At 40.1% G+C, this 22,036-nt stretch overlaps 2 protein-coding genes across 2 annotated transcripts; one reads left to right on the top strand and one right to left on the bottom strand.

The window, feature by feature from the left end:
• Positions 1–2,313: 2,313 nt before the first annotated feature.
• LOC120716851 (keratin, type I cytoskeletal 13-like) lies at positions 2,314–5,495 on the bottom strand. The gene is made up of 7 exons (XM_040004508.1): positions 4,962–5,495; positions 4,464–4,546; positions 4,193–4,349; positions 3,896–4,057; positions 3,614–3,739; positions 2,780–3,010; positions 2,314–2,595 (listed from the first exon to the last, which is right to left on the bottom strand). The coding sequence occupies exons 1-6, from the start codon at positions 5,400–5,402 to the stop codon at positions 2,786–2,788; spliced, it is 1,194 nt and encodes a 397-aa protein (XP_039860442.1). The 5' UTR covers positions 5,403–5,495; the 3' UTR covers positions 2,314–2,595; positions 2,780–2,785.
• Positions 5,496–15,328: 9,833 nt separating this feature from the next.
• Positions 15,329–18,238, top strand: krt98 (keratin 98). Its single transcript, XM_040004814.1, has 8 exons — positions 15,329–15,918; positions 16,211–16,293; positions 16,419–16,575; positions 16,987–17,148; positions 17,244–17,369; positions 17,507–17,727; positions 17,915–17,937; positions 18,076–18,238. The coding sequence occupies exons 1-8, from the start codon at positions 15,475–15,477 to the stop codon at positions 18,174–18,176; spliced, it is 1,317 nt and encodes a 438-aa protein (XP_039860748.1). The 5' UTR covers positions 15,329–15,474; the 3' UTR covers positions 18,177–18,238.
• The last annotated feature ends 3,798 nt before the right edge of the window (positions 18,239–22,036 follow it).

Raw genomic sequence — 22,036 nt, 5'->3', positions numbered from 1 at the left:
GCTTGTAGTGTCTGTGCTGACCCCTTCTGAAGTCCACCACCAGCTCCTTGGTCTTGCTGACGTTCAGCTGGAGGTGGTTGTCCTGGCACCACGATGCCAGATTCTTCACTTCATCCATGTAGGCCGCCTCATCGTTGTTGGAGATGGCACCCAACACCACTGTGTCGTCAGCAAACTTCACAATGGTGTTGGAGCCATGGGTGGCCACAGATTGATAATATTCATCTACATCAAATGATGTGAATCATCCTCTTACCCAGTCCATGTCCGTATAGATATCCAGCATGTTTTTTTTTCCCATTGAGACCTGATTTTTGAGCAGTATAAAGGATGGGTCTAGCCACCATGACATTTTGTAGCCTTGAACTGACATTAAGCAACTTGTATAGCCACACGCTAAAGCATACAGTGCCTCATGTTTTACTGTTACTAGTTTCATAACTTACAAAAGTGTACCACGCTGCATTAGATAGTGACTGAGATCCTAAACTCTTCAGGAAAGTTTATACTGAAACGACAGCACAGTGGTGCAATGGTTAGAACAGTTGCCTCACAGCAAAAGGATCCTGGGCTGGAATCCACCAGCCAGTCGGGGCTTGTCTTTATTAATCTGCATGTTGTCCCTCTGCCTGCATAGGTTACTTCTGGATACTTGACCTTTCTCCCACAGTCCAAAAACATGTCTGTTAGGTTAATTTGTGATTCTAAATTGGCTGTAAATGCAAATGATTGTCTACCTGCCCTGGACTGGGGATAGACTGGTGCTCTACTCCACCTCTGGGACTGCTGGGATAGGCTCCATCAGTCTTGAACTGGATAAGCAGTGAAAAATCAATAGAGACCATAAATTCTTCAGGAAAGTTTTTACAGAGTTTAAAGATCAAATGAGCAATAGGGTCATTATTTCACAAACTCCAGTGACTTTATTTTGCAACCGGAGGAGTCCTCCTTTTTCCAGTCAATAGAAAGAATGCAGGTTCAAAGCACTTAAGTGGGGGCTTCAAATTTCAGACCCAGATTAATCTTTTTAATGCATTTCAATCTTCACAAACGCTTTCAAGCACATCAGCAGTATACTGTCATTTTAAGCAGTAATAGATGTAAAGGCTGACCTGCCCTAAGGTAACATTTGTAATGTAATGGTATGAGATTAGACCCTTTGGATTATTATTAGAACATGTGCATGTTAGGAAACTTTGTATTGTCTAAGTCTGAGACTCTTCAGAACTGCTGCTGGACCCTCTGACACAGATTTTTGATAATGCACTACAAATATAAAAGTTGCTTGATGAAAAAAGAAAAACATCATAGCACATTTCAATCACTGAAAAAAACATTCATTACAAATTGTCAGTCAGTTGCTTTCCAGAGTTTTCCAAAGATGGGTCCAGCGGGTTAGCAATAATCTGAGTAAAATAGTCTGGAGTTGGTTCAACGTGTTTTTATGACCTCTGCTGTGAATTTTTATCTTTATACCAGTGTGGACAGACTCTGATGTGCAACAAAAATGGGTCCAAATATGGGTGAGAGAATCTCCTTAGAGAGGGGTAGAAGTTGCAATTTAATCCACTTCTCTTCTTGCCAACAAGCATTACACCATCACTTGAGAATTCGCTCTAATTTGAGAGGCTGTGACTTAACACACACACAAATAGGCAGAAATCTTGTCTTTCTTTCTTTCTTTCACACGAAACATACAATAAGCTAGCAGCAACCCCACCCTTAACAGTTTTTCATCATGACAGCCCACACTGGTCATTTGGCTTCCCTCAGACTTCATAAAAGGGGGCAGAGTTCAGTACTGATAGCACAGTGTTTGCACAATGACTCTCTTTGTTCAGTTAAAGGCTGTTTGTATTTCCACTCTGTGTTTCTGTCCTGGCCGGTGTGTGTTCTTGTTTCCAGGTGACAGTAGTTACACAGACTTCATATAAAAACTTTTGAAAACCCACATGGGGCAAGGATTACTCAACCATCTGGGTGTGTCTTTCTCTGAGTAAGACTTGGGATCATTTGCTTCATTTGAGTTTCTTGTCATGTTTGAATTTTTCTAACATCAAGTTTGCCATAGATTTCTGCCTGGCTTCTCCTCTAAGTCCCAGTGCTTTCCACACTGAGCTGTTAACCATTGTTCACCCTTTCCTGAAAGCAGTGCTGTTACGTAACACAGATTTCCACAAGCCCATATCCCACCTCCCAGAAGTTATCGGTTGCCATTGCAACTGCATAAACAGAGCAATGTTATGGAGGGAGAAAAATGTGTACTCTGAGTATGTTCTGAAAGATCAGTAAAGTGACAAAACAACACAACTCTTATATTCACTGGCAGATTTATTTTTCAGAGACATCACACACACAAACACACACAGTACATCAGGAATTTCGTCTTCTGATTTGCAAACTTGGATCGTGAACTCTTAAACAGTTTTTTTTTCAACATTTTTCAGTACAGTTTCCTCTCATTTAAAATCTTTTATTTGTGAGAGTATGTGTGTGTGTGAGTGTGCGCGTGTCTAAGAACAGCTTGTCCTGCCAGCTGGAGCTCCTAGCTGGAAGTGCACACAGTGGTGGTTGTGACTGTGGTACTTCAGCCCCCTGTTAAAAGAAAAAAAAAATTATGCTGTGCTTCTAGCTTTTATTACAGGAACCCATCAAGTCTTCGTGGTATTTGTTAAATAAGACATTACTTACCTGTACTAATTGGTCTAACAGTGAGAAAAGAAGTACAGTGCAAGAAATGAGTGCATTTTCACGTAAGGAGTCTCAAAAGCACATTCACCTGTGTCTATCTGGACTCTTCTGATTCCAACAGGCTCCTGTAGGTTGCAATTTCCTGCTCCAGCCTTGACTTGATATCCAGAAGCATCTTGTAGTCCTGGCCCTGTTGCTCAATGCTGGCACGAACGTTGGCTAGCTCTGCTTCAAGCATGTTGATTTGGTTCTGGAAGCCGGCGAGCATGGCGCTGTATCGAGCCTCTGTCTCTGCTAACGTGTTCTCCAAAGCCCCTTTCTGTTAAAGTGGGAGGAAAAGCAGAATTAGGACACACAAGTAGTGATGCCTAAATCATGTTATCTGTACGTGCAAACAATTCAGTGTGTTAGGTATATTTGTTCTTAGGTATATATGTTTTTCTATACTGTTTTATCTCTCTTTATGAAAGTATAAAAGGCAAATGCATTTAAGTGCACGTGTCTTTTTCTCCCTGAGTGTGTTTGTTGCAGGGAGTGTTCAGTGACTAACTCCAGCTGAGCACAGATAATCTGTGGGAGTACAGCTTCTGAGCCATCCAGTTCAGCATTCCTTCAGCTTGCTTTAAACTCTTTTATGTCTCCCAGAATCTGGACAGATGTCTGTGAAATGTTTTCCTGACCATGAGGCCCTCCCTCCTTCCTTCACTGCTCCAGTCATTGTTATCTCGCTCACTCGCTCTCTCTCCTTCTTCATTCTTGCAAAAAAAACCTTCCTTTCCTGCCCTCCCCTCTGCTCCACACCCTCTGTCATCGTCCCTTTCTTCATTTCTTTTAGACAAGACAGCAATGTGGGGATTTTGATCATATAAGGCAATATCAGTGAGATGTGAATAGATGGTTTGGGGTTTCATGTTTTTCTTACCATACTAAGCTGAGACTGCAGCTCAATCTCCAAGCCCTGCAGTGTGCGCCGTAGGTCACTGATCTCTGTCTTGGACGTCTGGATTGTCTCTGTGTGGATGGTTATCTCTTTTGTCAGGGTTGCCGACTAAAGCAGGAAATAAAGACAAAATTAGATGATAGTGGTTACTCATCTTGGCTTCAGGGATTGTATTTAATTACAGGATAGACTGCTGCAGGCCTAAACCTAGTCATTTGCAATGTGTGGGATATAATGACTTTGTTTATGTGAAAATCTTTTTACCTTGTCATTAAACCAGGCTTCCTGATCGCGACGATGTTTATTGGTAATTGCTTCATACTGTGCACGGATCTCCTCCAGAACTTTGTTCAGGTCTTGCTGAGGTGCGGCATCTACCTCTACGTTGACATTGCCTGTAAGCTGAGAACGCAGTGCTGCCAGCTCCTGAACAAACAGAGAAAAAAGAGGGATTTAGATCTGTTTGATTGTTTCAGTTTATTCAGCTCTATAGAATAGATGATTCATCTAGCAGTGTGTATATAACCGATGGCTTGTAAATTCAAGATATCTATAAATCACCTCTGCATGATTTTTCTTCAGGTAGGCCAGCTCATCTTGCAGGCCTTCGATCTGCATCTCCAGGTCAGCCTTTGTCAGGGTGGTCTGGTCGAGCAGGCGGCGGAGGTTGGCAATGTCAGCCTCAACTGACTGGCGCATCATCAGCTCATGCTCGAATCTGATCATTTTTTAAAAGTAGAGAACACTGATATGAGACAACAGCCACTTTAAGCCATTGTGTTTAATCTTACAAGGACAGTCAATCCACAAAATTATAAAAGTTCTTGCTTACTTGGTCTTGAAGTCATCAGCAGCCAGTTTGGAGTTATCAATCTGGAGCAGGATGTTGGCATTTTCCATTGTGGCGGCATGGATCTTAAGAGAAGAACAACATTGTGAGTTAGTTTCGGTTACATCACTATACATTAGTTAGCTTAGGCTGGTTTTGATTTTGATCTGTTGCTAGCTTTGCATACTTATGTTAACTGTTAACATGCAGTTCCTCTGTGCTGCAACACCGTCTGAAGTGTTGCAGCTAAACTAAATGATCACAAACAGTGTCACTCAAAATGTGTCAGTTTTCCTTGCTTAATTTGAGATTTTGGAATTAATACATATTTGTTAACTGTCCACTAAAACACCAAGTATTCAGTAGCACAATAGATTATGCAGTCTGTCATTATGCCTATCATGTATCTTGATTTTTAAAACGCTTACTTGTTAACCATTTACAGCACAACAGATATTTGAATTTTCTGGTATTTAAGCAGTTAAGCTGGTACACACATACCTTGTCCCTCAGGCCGTTGATGATGTCCCAGTACTTGCTGTAGTCCTTCTCAGCTGCTGGTCCCTTCTTCTCATAGTACTCTCTGATCTGTTTCTCCAGCTTGGCATTGGCTGCCTCCAGAGAGCGGACCTTCTCCAGGTAGGAGGCCAGACGATCATTCAGGTTCTGCATGGTGGCCTTCTCGTTCAGGCGCACTGTTCCCTGGTCCAGGGCACCTGACAGGTCAAAGCCACCGCCACCCATGCCCAGGCCGCCACCCATCCCCATGCCGCCACCCATCCCCATGCCGCCACCCATCCCCATGCCGCCTGATGAGGACACAAAACGTGCACTGGAAGCAGAGATGCGAGGTGTTGATCTGAGGCTGAACCCAGACACACTATGGGCCTTCTGGGGAGCAGCACTTGATGTGAAAGTGCGGGTTTGTCTGATGATAGACATGATGGCTGTCTGCTGGTCAAGAGAGGACGCTAAAAAGAAAGAACCGTTACACAGCTGTAGACTGCGGCAGGACTCTGGGGTTTGGTGGAGAGAGGCAGGCTGTTGATATAGTGCTGCTGGTGTGGGGCGGGCCTGGATGGGAGGGGCAAGGTGGAGAACTGGGCAGGGAGTTTTCTGTTACAGCTCTAGAGCGACATTTGTTTTCTGTTAAGGACCAGGGTTTGGTTTCTGCACACCCCTGTGAGGGAACTCTTATGGAATGTGTGTGTGTGTGTGTGTGAGTGTGTGTGTGTGAGGACTGTTAGTGTGTGGGGATTTCTGCGAGTGTGTATGTGTGCATATCTTTGTGCGTTTTTGTATTAATACTTTTTGTGTATGCTTTTATAAATACCTGCCGGTATAGTCATGATCACACCACCCATTTGGTATCTCACTGTAAATGGAAAGGCTCCAGATTTATTTTTTTGATGTTCCACCATAGGTCAACATTCATATGAGCACTTTGCAAAAACAAAAGTTTCCATGAGTCTCTTTCACTTTACAATCCACATGATGATAAAATCAAGCTGTAGTAGAGTTAGTCCAAATGGAGCATTTAATCTCACAGCCTTTAACCTTACAGTGCGTTTTACAGATGAACAATTTGATTAATCTCCTGTTTGCAAAAGACTTTGCTGTAACGCCATGCATTTGTCTATACCGAACAGGTAAAGTTTTTAAACAGCTTAAAGGCAAAAAAGAATAATAAATGATTGTGGACTGTTTAATTTAATTTATGACCAATGTTTTTCACTAACATGTTAATTTGTCACTGTGATGGCTCTCAGTTAGATAAAAAGAATGTGTAATAAATAAATGTGTTACTGGGTGCTGAATGCACTAAACCAGCCTTGACCCACTAACTAACATTGTTTTCTGTCTTTTCAGTCAAGAGAATTCATCAGCACCCATTGTTCACTATTATCACACACAACATCCCCCCTCAGTCTTGTATCCTGTGTGCGTGTGCACGTGCGTACGTGTGTGTTTGCGTGTGTGTGTCCGCTCTTTTTGTTGGTTTTGGACTGTGTCACAGTTCTTGAGCGATGACACAGAGCCCCAACAAATTGTGCAAGCAACTTATGTGTTAGCACATGAATGTGTGGGTGGTTCAGTGTGCACACATGTGTGCGTTGTCGTTATCTCAGTGTTGGGCTCTGGCCAGTTTCTGTGCTCTAGCATCTGGTGTCAGTTGGGGGAGACGAAAGAGGCACAGGGGGGTCAGTTTACAGTCAGAGGGAAAAGTGAATCATGCTTCTTTTGTACTTTGTTTAAGGGGCAGAATCTGGCCACTCTATACTTAGCTGGGTTACATAAGCTACCTAAAAAATTACAGATACAGATTTTTGTCTAGACTACATCTGTACTGTTAGAAGCTCTTAATGCTCATTTTAACCTTCAAACTAGAACTCACCTTTGCTTTAGTTTACTTTTTTTACTTTCATCATGTTATTTGACGAGCGCGACAATGCCACTTTCATGCCTATGCCCAAAATATGATGCAAAAAAATCTCGATGGGTTGTTAATGCCTGCAAGACACGGGTCACATGACCAGAACTAGCCACAGAGCTATCAGTCCCTCTTACTTAAAATCTTGAAATGAATCAGTATTGCACAATTTATTAGGCGCATTGGAGTGAAACGTGCATCTTACTATAAATTCTACTTATGACATTTATAAAGATATAATTGTGGGCCAGAGTGCAGGAAAGCTGCTAGGCAACCAGCAGTAACTTTGCATGGTCAAAGTCAAGCAGCTAGCAGTAGCTTTCTGCTTAGAGTGCATATTTATATTTAAAGTGCACATGTGTAAGAAACCGCAATGGTCTTTTTAGAAAGTATAAGTGTCCTGCAAAACCTAAAGCATAAAGCACCTTCCAGATATGCACTTGTTTCCATCAGTTTGACAGCATCTTAATGTGTATGCTTCACGTCTGAGTTAAAGGCCTGGTCGGCACGCCCAAGATCCCAACTGTGCATGTCTGTGCGTATCCCAAAAGGATAAACAACAAAAACATACATTTTAAAATGTCCGCTTTGCCCCCATCTCCAAATCATTTTAGCACTTAGGTTAAAGCATTCCTCACGTATGATGGTTTTTTTGTCCTTTTAAAGGAAATAGATTATTTTTTAAGAGCCTGTATGCAAAGGGTGGGGTCCAGCACAGACATTTAGACAAACTTAACATTCAAAGGTGTGGTTACACTAAAGTTAGTGTTCTCTCTGTCACTGTCTTGTGAAGGTCTGAATAAAGCCCTGAGGGTCATTACAACAACGAAACAATGTGTATTTATGAGTAACAGAATGCTTCTGCATCATCAGGTTGATGAAGCAATCAGTATTTCATATTCTTTTAAAAACAGCTAAGATTTTATCCTGCAGATCAGTTCATCTCCTTATCAGTTCTACTTTGTTTTTCCAAAACACCATTTAAGAAAAATAAGCCTTTGTGTAGCTGAAATAAGTTTGTTTTTGTTAAGTGTTAAAGACTAGGTGTTTACTATAGCCTTTTACGGTCTTTAAGTGTCTGTGAGTTACAGTTTTCCCTTGACTTGAGTGGAGATAAAGACATGTCTAGTCTATTTGTATAACCCTTAATCACCTTTAATATGTAGCGTCTCAGCGGGCGTGCCAGCACTCATATTATGAAAACAGTGAATGAAAGATGAATCCTCTAAACTAATATCTTCACAGTGAGTATGTACAAAACTCCCACTGGAAGCTCAAAGGGGAAAAAATGCACCAAACCCTGGGGGAGTTGGTGCTAGGTTTCTCATGAGCTCTGATCTTCTACGCAACATGCTGTCTAAACAACACTTGGAAAAAAAATTTTTAAACTGAGACTTCCCGGCATTGTAACCGATAAAGCATGAATCAAACCTGGCACAGGTGCTGAGAAATATGCAGGTACGGGCAGATTCATTACCAAAACAGATGAGTACACTTTAGAAACGTGTTAAAACAGAGTGGTTGACCTCATGTCTGACTTGGGTTGGTCAATCAAGCTGGGTGTTTTCACTAAAACCAAGATTATGACTCATGTATTCACAGCAGGTTATAATCTCCATGACAGGCGACTCACACAGACACCTTTCTTCTTAATGTCCATTTTTATTTAAGTATCAATGCAACCTTCAGTTACAACGTATTCACTACGGTGATGTGATGCATGTGACGACAATGTCTTCAGACCTGAGCTTCAAACTCAAATTGATGAGCTTTTTGTTATCAAGCTGATGATGATTGAGAACAAAGTCTATGCTCAACGTTTACTAAAAAACATCCTCCAGAGTCCTCCATCAGTGGCCTAATAGATAAAGCTAAATCATTTAAATCCTGTTAGCCGCCCCTTCTACCTTTGTGGCAATCCTTATTGTGTCTGAGCTTGTCCTTTATGAAGTTTTTATTCATACTGAGTAATGTACTATCTGACCCAGTAAAAATATTACTCCACCTCCACCTACTTCAAAACCCTCGGACAAATTAGCTTCAACATGAAGATCACCTGATAAAGACTGTTTACAACCTGCAACCTGTTCAGATAACACTCTGTTTCATGACTTGCTTGACAGCTTTTGTGACTATTTTTCTATCACAGTATTGCTTTTCTTTCTTCTGTGTATATCATGATAAAAGTTCATGAAACAACAATGCACTCTACTACCTGCAGTCTTGAACTTCATTTTATTCGTCTGAATGAAAATCTGTTTTCTGGCTATGTTACAGCCTTTCATTGAGGTCCCACAGTTGCATTTCGTTTTAATAATGTAGACTGACTGATATGAAATTGCACTTTTTTTTAAATGCTTATTTTTAAAATAATAGTCCAATCAAGATTAACTCAATTTGAGCTGTATGTGGCTCTTAGACTAAAATTCATTACCCATGTTTTAAGTCCTTACATCTAAAATAAACCACAAATAATGACTGCATAGTGAAGCAAACTTGCAGCTAACAGTAACAGGGGGAACAATAAAGTGCTCCATTCATTGTGTTCAGTTTCCTTTTCTCAGCTGTAAGGACTAATGAGATGGTTTCTATTCAATGTTAAAACAAAAAGAGTCACAACCTAAGAACATGAGAGGAAGCCCACTGTTCTCCTCAAAGTTACCGTAGACTCAAAACATCAAAATACTCCACTATTTGGAAGACTGTTTGTAGCATAGCAACTACAAGGATGGCAGTGTGCATGCGTCACTGTGTATACCTGAACCTTATCTATTGTATTCTGCAGTGTTCTGGATGGTTTGGATTCCTTTATCTGAACATAACCGAGCAAAGTGTCCTTGCCGTCAGTTTCGTTGTACAATGAGAATGACAGTTGGCTGGTGTTCCCATGTCTTTCACAACCAGGCTACTTTCTTTATTAATAATTGGCACATTATATCATATCAGTGCCGTTTTATTCTTTTTTATTGCCTCTCGAAATCAATTGCACACATGAACCAAATAAAGTTTAATTATTGCCTTTTTATTTGTAGATAACACCAGATCAAATGTATCTCATCACACTCGTTTTTTAACACATCTCTTGTATTTGATACCTGCAAAGCATTTTATTCATCGGAGTTGGTTTTTACAACACGCTGTAGACAAACTGCAACGTTAACAACAGAATTATGGTGTATCCTCTTGTATTCTCTCAAGTGATGGACTTACACATGCATGTGTCAGACATGGGGACTTCTTCAAACTGGCCAGGTCATGTGAACTGCTGAAATCATTTAGCACTGTTTTAACAAAATGTTCACTTGTCCAGTATTTTGATTTAAGAGCAAAACTAATCAAATTCAGCTGCACCTTGTGATTTGTGATAACTAGCATCTACACTAACAAGGTAAAGATATGCATGGAAGGTTAATAGATCACAGTTATGTCACCCGTTAGTGTGTAAAGATGCAGTTTAGTTTAACCGAAGAGAGGAAAGTGTTAGATGATTCAGCTAACTTTGTTGGCAAAATGCGGAAATCTGTATCGGTGCATCTATTAAAAGTACTATTTGGACCTGCATGAATGCAAATACTCCAGTTTCGCTCGCCAACAGGATATTAGTGCACTGGCCAGACAGAAAGCCATAATTCGCAAAATAATTTTGGAACATTTCAGCACATGTTGGCATTCTAAATTAACCTCAAGTGGCCACGATAGGAAGTGTGATTTTTGGCACTTAATCAATGGATCATTGTTCAGGTCGAGGTTGCTCAGTAAACACAGAAAAATACAATAAACAGTGTCTGTGATAGGCTCATTATTGTCATGTTACCATGCTGACGCTGGCATTTAGTGCAATACAACTAAAGCAATGGGACAAAAGACATGGTTGAAAACAAAAGTAAAGCTGTAATTAAGTAATTCTTATTAGTTTCAGCATCTGGTGTGCAGTTGTTTTCAGGGAATACAAATTTAATAATTCAAGGTATTTGTGCAGGATATACTGTGCAGCCTTACTGCACCAGAGTGTGTCAATATTAACTCAGCAATTAATGAGAACAGTGTCATTGCATGTTTGTCTGGATCTATCATCTATTAGGGAGCTCCCAAGTTATATGAACAAATAAATAAATAAATAAAACATCCTCAACGTCTAGCTATGAATGCAACTCCGTCTTGGTTACAGATATACAATGCACAAACAGTAGGGAGTGGAGCTCATTGCAGAGAAAGTATGAATCACAGTCTGTATGGAGCAACACAGTCCTTAGAGTCTCTAAATGTACCACACCCTTCCACAGACATTATCAGATACACTTTAATTATCAGGTCTGTACCACACAATCAGCAATATTTCTGACAAAGGTCCTGGGCTAATTTATTGACTGAACATTCAAAGTGTGAGTGTACCAACCTGTGTGCATATCTATATGGTGGATTTTGTGTGCTCGGTTTATATTCCCTCTCTCATCATGCAGTAAATCATCAGCTGTGCATATAGACTCACTCATGTCCATTCATCAACAGTAGTTTGAGCAAACTGAAGTGTGTTGACCCACCATGGTTCATTCCAGCAGTGAAGCCCCTGTTCAATGTTTTAAAGGAGAGCTTCTTCTCTTCTCAAAGTACTACAAGCACTTTCTGGATTCTACTTAATTACCTCAGAGTTTGGTAAGTGCAGCTAATTTAGTGCACCTAAAGCTACCCTCTGCAGAAAATGAAGGAAAGAAAAGTACAATTTAACTTCCATCTGCTTACATGCTTGGTCTGTTGTCTATTCTAAAAACATCTAATACTAAATATATAAAGAAACTAATAGAACATAAAAAGATTAGACACAGAGACACAAGGAGAAGGTCAGATAAGGTCTTGTTGGGCTAATGTACTCTCACAGGGCCACACCCTGCATACAGGTGAGATTCTCAGTAGAAGTGCACCATCTAGTGATATCCAAAGGTATCACTTTTGTATCACACACAGAACTGCTCACTGTGTAGATTATTAAGCATGTTTTCAGTGACTCACCCTGCCACACCCAAAGGGGTCATGAAAGTTGTGTAAAGTGAGAGCAGCAGGTATGCTAAACTTAATTTTCCAAAAGACAGTTCGTCATCATCTTCCTCTCTTATTGAGGCATCTGATAGATAAATACAATCAATGATAAAAGGAAATTGATGCTGTAACATTATTAGTTTAATAATAGATAATCTTGCAGTTAAAACATGAATATCACGTCACAAAACAGGCACACAGTCTTGCTCTTCCCTGAGACACACAGAGTCACATACAAAGTGTGTAACTATTCAGCACACGCTCATTCGCAAGTATGCACAGAGTATCCAACATGTAATGACAGCTGCAGAATGTTTCTGATTTAATGACTAAAAGAAGCTGAAGTTATGTAAAGAGTAAAAAGAAAAAAAGGTGCACAGTGGAGCTCTGGATCTTTATTGCAAGTCAAAATGTGGGTTCCTTTTGATCTGTCTGCCTGGTCTTCTTGTTGAAACAGCAAAATTAAGTGGGTGTGGAGAGCTGATGGAAGGTGGTGAGCCCATGCTTGGTCAGGATTGGTCTAAAGTTGAATCTTGTAAATTCTTCTCTTGCCCACCCCTTTAAACACTGGATGATCATTTAACCACACGATATAATAATTTAGATCCATTGCTATCTCAGATTTAGGATCAGTGGGATTTAAACTGATAATGCTGTGACATTGGAATTCACTCTTCCATAAATCGATTACATTTACCCTCGTTGAACAGCTGCTGTTACCATCTATGAACTCTTATTTTCAAAAAAGAAGTTTTTCAACTTTTTAAAAAGCATGCAAGTGTGCCTTGATATGCAATCAGATATACAAATCAGTGTACCTGTAGTAACACCACAAGGCATTGGAGGGAAGTGCGACATTTTTTTCATCTTAAACTGAACTAAAAGATCTTTCAACAGTGACCTGAGGAAAAGTTTTTGAAAGGATTATGGTAAAGTGAAAAGTTGTCCGTCAGGTAAACCAAGGCTATCAGGTTGCTTCTTCACTGGATGGCTGTTAAGCCCCCGAGGCTTTGAGGAAAGCAGGCTGACTTTCCAAAACTGACTGTGTTGCTCAAAATCAGTCAAAATAAATTGAATAAATATGATACATAAGATATCCTATCATGAACTAGATGAGATGACATGAATAAAAAAACACGTTAAGAACTGAACGATTTACTGCAATGTGAACAAGGTATTCTTGTATCCTCATTGTTTGTACCTTATAGTTACAGTTTTTTGCTGGCAATCAACATGAGCTCAGTCATGTGAAATGTTTTCAAAGTCTTGATGACATCATGTGAAAAACTAAATACACCCAATGATTTAATAGCTTGTTGAACCACCTTAAACAGGAATAACAATAAAACAGCTGGTATTTGTATGACCTTATCAGTCTTTCACACTGTTGTGGAGGAACTTAGACCTGCTCTTCTTTAGAGATTGCTTCAATTCATATGGTCTATGTGTAATCGTTTATGCACAGCTCTGTCAGTCTGACTACAGCATTTCAGTCCAGATGGGGACTGTATTTCAACTGGAACATTGCAACACCTTGATTCTTTTCTTTTTCAGCCATTCTGTTGTAGATTTGCATGTATGCTTGGGATTATTGTCTTGCTGCATGACCCAGCTTGTGCAAAACTTTAGCTTTTGGACAGTTAGCTTCACATTTGACTGTAGAATACTTTACTCTTTTCAGAAAGAAGAGGATGTAGAGTCTGACATGCAGCTCAGGGTTTTTTTTTACTGTTTCTCTGAGCTTTGCACAATCAGGGCTTTGGGTGAATTTTACGCGAGTTTCACTCAAGGAAAGTTTGAAGCATTTTGTTACCACATAACTGAATACTCCAGACCAGCATACTAACAAGATTAGCTTTTTTTAAAGGTCGTCACACTTGTTGATGATGCTAAACGGAGATATAACACACACACACAAACAACACAGTCTAAAATTGGACTACTAAGTCAAGTGTTTAAAACAGGAATCACCTTATCAATAATAATATTATTTATTTAAAAATATAGTTTGTAGTTTCTGTGCTTCTAATGCTACTTTCTCTCTTGCAAAACACACTGAGACTGACTGTCATTCCTTAGATGCAAATCAATCATCACTCATTCCTTTTTCTGGCCTCTCCCAGCTTATCGGTGTGACTGCTGAATGAGGAAGCTGAAGAACTCAAATGATGGCAGAGAGGCAGCCAGGCTATGTGACTGAATGATGATAGGTTGGTGGGGGTAGGGGGTACAAGGTGATTGTTTTCTCTCATGAGTATGGCCTGATAACTACAAACCAGTAAAACCAGCTGGCGCATTCTCGATAGGTTAACATCTTACTTTTGCAAGTTGTTTACGCAATTAGTGAAACATATTACATTTATCAGTAACCTACTTGTTGTGGGCCCAAAAGATTGCTAATACTTTTATAAGACAATCAGCTATAAGCGCTAATTAAACATAAATTTCTATTAGGTATACTTTCTCTAAAATGCCAGAGACATTCCACTTAGGACATGTTTGTGTTTTAGTGTCTCGCTCTGTGGATCTTACTTGATGCCCCATCAGCAAATTAACATACTCACAATGGCAGTGGTGACAAGATAATGTTTGGCAGGTGTAATGTTTACCATGTTCAACCTCTTAGCTTAGCATGATCACTTAATTGAGCTTCTGGCTGTGTATTTGCCTACCCTAAGATATATTACATTTTAATAGTCATTTTTATTTAAAAAAAAAATTAACAAACAAGATTTAAAATTGCTAATTAACACAGAACTGCTGGTGGCTCGCGGGATCAGCCCTGTGCTAGATTTTCCTTCTCTTTGTATTTTCTCCTGTTCTGAAATTTGGAGTTTCTTGTACAGACAAGTGCTGCATGCTCTTGTCTGTGTGATCACTTAAAATATAAACACATCCATTCATTTATTGTGTTACAGTTACATTGTGTAAGTTTTAATTAATAGTCTTTTGTCTATTGTCTAGAAGCTTATGTGGCAAAAATAACGTCAGCTGACATAGAGTACCACACAGGTGAAATTATCGCTGGTATGTGTTATTTTTGTCACTGCTATGAGTAAGTAGGGTGAGTGACTATTTTACAGGATAGCTACACACTGCAGTCTCTTAGGATTAAAAGAACCTAAACTTTCACTGTTTCATACATTCTCTGTAACTCTGGAGTACTTAACAAGACATTTAACATTTTAACAAACTGCAGTTTATATCATTCTTATTTCATATCCACACTTCAGTGTAATGCAATTCCACCCTAGGATAAACAAAGTATTCAGATTTGGATTTTGAAATGTATGTTTTTCTCATACCAACATCTAAGCAAACAAAAAGGGAGGGGCAAAAAACAAACTGATGAAAGGATTATCTAGAAAAAGGAATTTTCAACTTATCACTGTGCTTTCACTGAGTTGCAACAAAATGTGGAATCACAAGTTTGACCTGAAAAGAGGTGAATGAACCCCTGCCCACTGGTCACCACACCCATGGTGATGGAGAGATTGCATAGAGGGGTGGGGGGGTTGAGCTGTCAACTGCATTCTTACCTTTCAGCGTATGCAAGGCCCATCCCACTTTGGTAACTATATAACCACGACGCCAAAGTTAGGCACTCAGCTGCAGATCAACTCCAGTTATCCTACTTGGTTCACATCAAGACCCTTCAACATGTCTATGAGGACAAGAAGCTTCAAGCAGAACACCATGAGTGTCTATGGTGGAGCAGGAGGTCGTGGAGTCCGTATCTCTTCGTTCCAGATGAGCTGTGGAACACCAAGCTTGAATCTTGCTGATGGTCTCGACCTCCATGTTGGGGCCAATGAGAAGGCCACCATGCAGAACCTGAATGACCGTCTGGCATCATACCTGGATAAGGTGCGCAAGCTGGAGGAGGAGAATGAGCACCTGGAGAACCTGATCCGGGAGTGGTACCAGAGCAGAAACGTGGTCTCCCGTGACTACTCGGGTTACTTCGCCACCATCGAGGATCTGAAGGAAAAGGTAAGAGAAAAGATACAGATAACAGTCTGCCTGAGCAATTCCTGCTTGTCAATGTTCATTGTAAGTGTAACAGAAGAGGTATCTTTTGGTATCTAACTTTTCAGTTAGATGAGCTCATTCATCATTGTCAAAGACTTAGATACTGACCCATAAGTTAAGTTAAGTCCTGAATATTACAATGTTAATTACACAGAGAAGCAGCACAGGTGTAGAGAGGAACTCAAATGTTGTTACCTGAAGTAAGAGCTTGATTGTTTTCTGACTGTTTCCATGTGTTTTTGCCCACTCATAGATTTGTATTGCCTCCATGCTCAATGCCAAGACCATCCTGGACATTGACAATGCAAAACTGGCTGCTGATGATTTTAAAGTGAAGTGAGTGTGCCCTCTGTATGTTTATAACCCTTCTACATTCACATGTACACATGTCTGACTCACAGCTTCTGATTGTGATAACCTGCTGACTTGTCCATCTGCCATTTTGTGTGAAATTCACTCAGGTATGAAAGCGAGCTGGCCATGAGACTGGCAGTGGAAGCAGACATTGCTGGTCTGAGGAAGCTAACGGATGATCTTAACCTATTGAGGCTGGATCTGGAGAATCAGTATGAAACCCTGAAGGAAGACGTCATTAGCCTCAAGAAAAACCACGAAGAGGCGAGTTTACTGAGAGGGCAACCTTATGAGATCACATCTGTTTTTCATTGCAAGCTTTTGTGGCTGGCTGTTCATAATTCACACATGACCCATGTTTTACCCCTGATAATACAGAGGAAATGCAGTGTTAGGTTCATGCTTTTATAAACAGCTCTGCCACCTTCTCCTTTTCCCTTTGCTGCCCCTCTTCTCTCTGCACACTTCCATGTATTCTTCTCTTTCTCCATTACCTCATTGCTTCTGTTTGTTCAACACCCGCACCCACCACACACACACATCACATGAACACACATGCAGATTAAAGAGCCAAAAACACTCATGACTATCATAACAACAGGTAGATTATTTTGAGGATTTGTGATTTTTTTGTGAAATATTTTGTGAAATTTTATTGCCCTTTAAACTCTGCAGGATGTGGTTCTACTGAGGACTCAGATGGGTGGCCAGGTTAATGTATCCGTGGACGCTTCTCCCTCTCGAGACCTTAACGAGGCTATAGCAGAGATCAGGCAGCACTACGAGGGTGTGATTGCAAAGAACAGCAAAGAGCTCGAATTGTGGTATCAAAACAAGGTGAGAAGTGAAGTTATTATTATTATTATTATTATTTCCATGAAGTGATCTTTCAACTGGAGTGAAACATATTATGATGTTGTGTTTCTGCTCAGATTGCAGAAGTGGAGCAGGAAGTGCAAACACAAACTGAGGTTCTGGTCACAACACGAAGAGAGATTACAGAGCTGAGGAACACTCTCCAGAGACTGGAGATTGAACTGCAGGGCCATTTGACCATGGTAACACACATCAGTTTAATGTCACTGGAACTGATGTCATTTTATCTGTCCATTAAGTATGAAGGGAATGTTTGCAGTATGTCACACAATTGCTGACTGCCTATTCACTGAACAATTTTCTTCTGAAACTCAAACAGAAAACATCTCTAGAGGGAACTCTGGCAGAGACCCAGGGACGCTATGCCATGAAGCTAACAAACCTTCAGAATATGGTCAAAAGCCTGGAGGATCAGCTTTCCCAGATCCACAGCAGTATCACCGACAACAAGCACAAATATGACATGTTGCTGGATCTCAAGACCAGGCTGGAGATGGAGATTGCAGAGTACAGGAGGCTGCTGGATGGGGAGGATGACAGGTAAGACCTAGTGACGAGAAAGAGGCAGTGGAGAAAAATGAGAAAATATGATGAGAAAATTGTGAGTCAGGGGAGAGAACATTAGAGACAGAGGGGAAAAAATCTACGTTTGTTGATTTTGTTGAAATTGTTTATGATATGAATGATTCAGACTAATGATTTCTCTCCCACCCCCCATCCGCACCAGCACTTATTGCAGCTCAAAAAAAGGCAAGAAAGGGTTTTTTTTGTATCATTCGTATCATTTTTTTTCAATTGTCCAAATTATATCATAAATTTACATTAGATACAGTTTTAAGAAATGTCTTGAGAATTTATCATGTTTGTTTTTTCTCTTCTTTTCTTTAGTGGTCAAAAAGGTCATCACAGTGGTGGAGAAAATTGTGGATGGAAGGGTGGTGCAGACCAACGAGACCGTTGATAATCTGGGTCAATTTGGGGATGAATAGATAGAAGCTCGTGGAATATGAGATGAATGATCAAAAAATAAAGATCATGCAGTTGAATTAAAGTTTCATGTGTGGCGTCTACATAAATGTAAAATTATTATGTAGGTTTTCATCTCTTCTGTCACTTTATAGTACATGTGCATGTGGCATTAGTCAGTGTGGTTTTATTTAACATATGTATGACATGAAAAACCAGAAATAACTGTCAATTTTGCAGCTTTAAGGTGAATTTAAGCCCCTTTTCTGTAGCCAATCTCCTTTCGTAACAATTTAAAGGGGTTGATTTCATTAAGAAGCCACCCTTTTAAATTGTAATAATGCTTTAATTTAAGCAGACAGGCTTTGAGGTTATGACTGACAGCTGGGAAACTTTGACGTGGCTGTAGCTGTTAGCAGTCTGTTAAGCTTTGCCTCGGCAAATTTGAGTCACTCAAAGTCATGTATGTTGTGTTGGTGCCTGTTGAAGTATTTGAATGAAATTCCATCAATTTTCTCAACCACTTCTCCAATTCAGGGTTGTGGGGTAATGGGACTGGAACCCATCCCAGCTGTCAGGAGTGAAAAATGCAGTGAGAGAGACAGACATTTAGGCTTTAAAACAGGGGTTCACAAATCAGTGTCTTTTTACATTCAGTCTATGTTGACTACCAAGATATTTTATCATAAATGTGGACAAAATAGGGTTTTATGTAATGTAAAGTCTTTTCTTGTTCCTTAAACCCCTGGTTAATCAAATTCAGTGAGTACCAAAAAACTGTAAGCTCAAACTAAACAACCTTTATAGATATGAGACACTTCTTCTGACAAAAAACAAATTTATCTCTCCTTTTTTTTTTTTTTTTTTTTTTTTTTTTTTTTTGCCTGTCCCATTTGGTTCTTTAGCCGTCAGAATTGTTGTCTGAAGACCAACAAGGATACCCAATGGATTTACTTTGCCAAATGGATCATCGTGGCATTGCCGTATTGGTCCATTTGGTCGATCTTTGTTTTTATTATTTATTATATTTTATTTTCAGATGTTACAGACGGGACAGACATGAGTGAGGGATAGGAAAGGGAGAAAGAAAGAGGAAGGAAAGGAAAAACAGAAGGGGAGAGGGACAGTGAGAAAGGGGGGGAAGAAAAAAAAATAAAAATCTCCTGGATCACCTGTTGAGAGAAGAATAGAAAACAAGCAAAAAAAAAGACAAAAAAAAAACAAAGCAACATACTAAATACAACACCATCACATTAATCTAGCTAAGTGTAAACAGCAGTAAATACTAAATATTCAATGTTGTTGTGCAGCACGCAGGACAGATGTGCTTCGAAGTAGTAGCCAAGAAAGGTGTAATTTGGGTCTACGAGCAGTGAACACCCGTGTGCATACCTGTGTGGATCAGCGCGCTTGTATTCCAAAGGTTTCTCCATGTAACGATCTGCTAGGGAGTGTGGGGGGGCCACAGCCCCGTCCTCCAGGGTGTGAAGCAGGTATGGAGGAGATCATCGGCCCCTCTGGTGTTGGCCAGAGGGGCCGATGGCGCGATATGGCAGCCTCGCTTCTGTCAGTCTGCCCCAGGGCAGCTGTGGCTACAACTGTAGCTTGCCTCCACCAGTGTATGAATGTGAGAGTGAATGAATAGTGGTATTGTAAAGCGCTTTGGGTGCCTTGAAAAGCGCTATATAAATCCAATCCATTATTATTATTATTATCAAAACTCCAGACATCCAAATTTATCTCTCCTGAAGACAAGTACAAGGAAAAAAATAACAAGCTGTTAAAATTAGTTTAGAGCAGGTACTAAACAAATTCTCAACCCCATCTCTACCAAGCTTGATTAATTCAATTCATTTTCAATTCAATTTTACTTATATAGCGCCAAATCACAACAAAAGTCGCCTCAAGGCTTTTTTTTACTTCTTATAAACTTAGAAGTAAAATTGCAGAGTATAATAATAGTTTCTGCCTGGTGTAGGTACAGGGAGTGCCAGGAAAGAGTGGGTTAACCCTCTCAGGCTCAAATTAAACTTTTTGTTGCTAATGCACAAGTCCTGCAGTGGTACTTCTGAGTAAAAAAAACTCATAAAATATGTATGTGGGGTAATCAGGTTGTTAGTTTTTAACTGTTGCAAATCGGCAACGCCTGCCTTGAGAGGGTTAATGATGGAGTGACATAATGATCGGTTTATAGTAAAGAGATTCAATGATAATAATAATGTTGTTTCTTCTGATTGCACAGAAATTGTTTGCTTACACGCTTTAACAACTGTGTCTCTTTAGAGTTCACCTACCTGTGGATATACTAAGTTAGGTTTTTTGGGCATTTTGTCTCAGTGGACAACTTCTGTTCAGAACCAAAAACATTTACCCCAGAGGTTGCTATATTAAAGACACATTAAAAAAAACCCATCACTTAGCTTATCAGTATCCTTACATTTTTAATGATCTTTCTAAAACCTAGACAAATGTCTTCTAGTGTTGATGCACACATTCTCTGCCCCCTAGTGTACCGTACTAGTGGCAAAATGTTGGTTGATGCAGCTTTAATCACGTGTAATGAGATGGAGAAGTCTATCAGAATCCACATGGTGAACATTTTGCTCACATCACATATGTTAGGGGTGGGAAGATCCATTAATTTTAATGAACAAAAACTTGTTGATTCTTGATGTCATACACACGTTTTTCCTCATCACAGGTGAGGACGACTCAGAGTACAGACAGTGGACTCTGGACTTTGTGGACTGGTGTCAGCAGAACCACCTGCTGATCAACGCTGGGAAAACCAAGGAGTTGGTGGTGGATTTCTGGAGATGCAGACCCACCACACTGACACCGGTGAACATCCAGGGAGTGGACATTGAGATAGTGGACTCTTATAGAGATAGTGGGTGCTCACCTGAATAATAAGCTAGACTGGAGCCACAACACCGATGCTCTTTACAGGAAGGGTCATTGCAGACTCTACCTGCTGAGGTGGCTGAGGTCATTTGGAGTCCAGGGAGCGATTTTAAAGCATCTGTCATTTTTTACAGTGTTGGAGCAGCAGTTTATCTGCAGCTGAGAGGAAGAGGTTGGATAAACTCATTAGGAAGGTCAGCTCTGTTCTGGGATGCACCCTGGACCCAGTGCAGGTGGTGGGAGACAGAAGGACTCTGGCCAAAATAACATCTCTAATGGACAGAGTCTCCCACCCCATGCATGTAAATGTTGCTGAACTGCAGAGCTCCTTCAGTGACAGACTGCTGCATCCTAGATGCATGAAGGAGCGTTTCTGCAGGTCCTTCCTCCCTGCAGCTGTCAGACAGTACAATCAGAACTGCTCCCAACAATCATAGATGTTTACATCAGCGCTGTATCTTGCACTATTTTATAAACCGATTCACACTATAACCAGGGATTGCCTCTTATCTGTATTTAATTTTATTTAATTTAATAACAGTATGGTACTCGGTTTTTGGTAACCATTGTCCTTCATGTAAATATGTAAAAAATGTGTATGTTTCTGTTCTGTGTCTTGTGTACTGTTTGTTTGTATATGTGTCTTTCTTGCTGCTGTAACACCCAAATTTCCCCCTGTGGGACAATTAAAGGATTATTCTATTCTGTTCTATTCTATTCTATTCCAAATATGAAATAAAGTCTAAATGCTGACTGTAACGTGTCTTTAAATGTTTTTGTGTCATCGTGTACTCAACAGGTTCAGAAATGTTTTACTTTATTGCTCTCTTTCTAAAGACTATAAAACACCTTAGGCTCATGTGTCATAATGGAAATTTTGAAAAGAGGCGCAGTCCTGAGTAATCATTACTTTTAGCTTTTCTATCTAGCAAGATGGCCTCAGGCTGCAACTTTATATTTACTGTTATGTTTAATTTAA

This window comes from Simochromis diagramma, unplaced genomic scaffold (assembly GCF_900408965.1).
Source record: "Simochromis diagramma unplaced genomic scaffold, fSimDia1.1 OVJJ01000487.1, whole genome shotgun sequence".
NCBI classification, from domain to species: Eukaryota; Metazoa; Chordata; class Actinopteri; order Cichliformes; family Cichlidae; genus Simochromis; species Simochromis diagramma.
The sequence above is the reverse complement of the archived record's forward strand: the minus strand, read 5'-3'. Positions and strand labels throughout refer to the sequence as shown.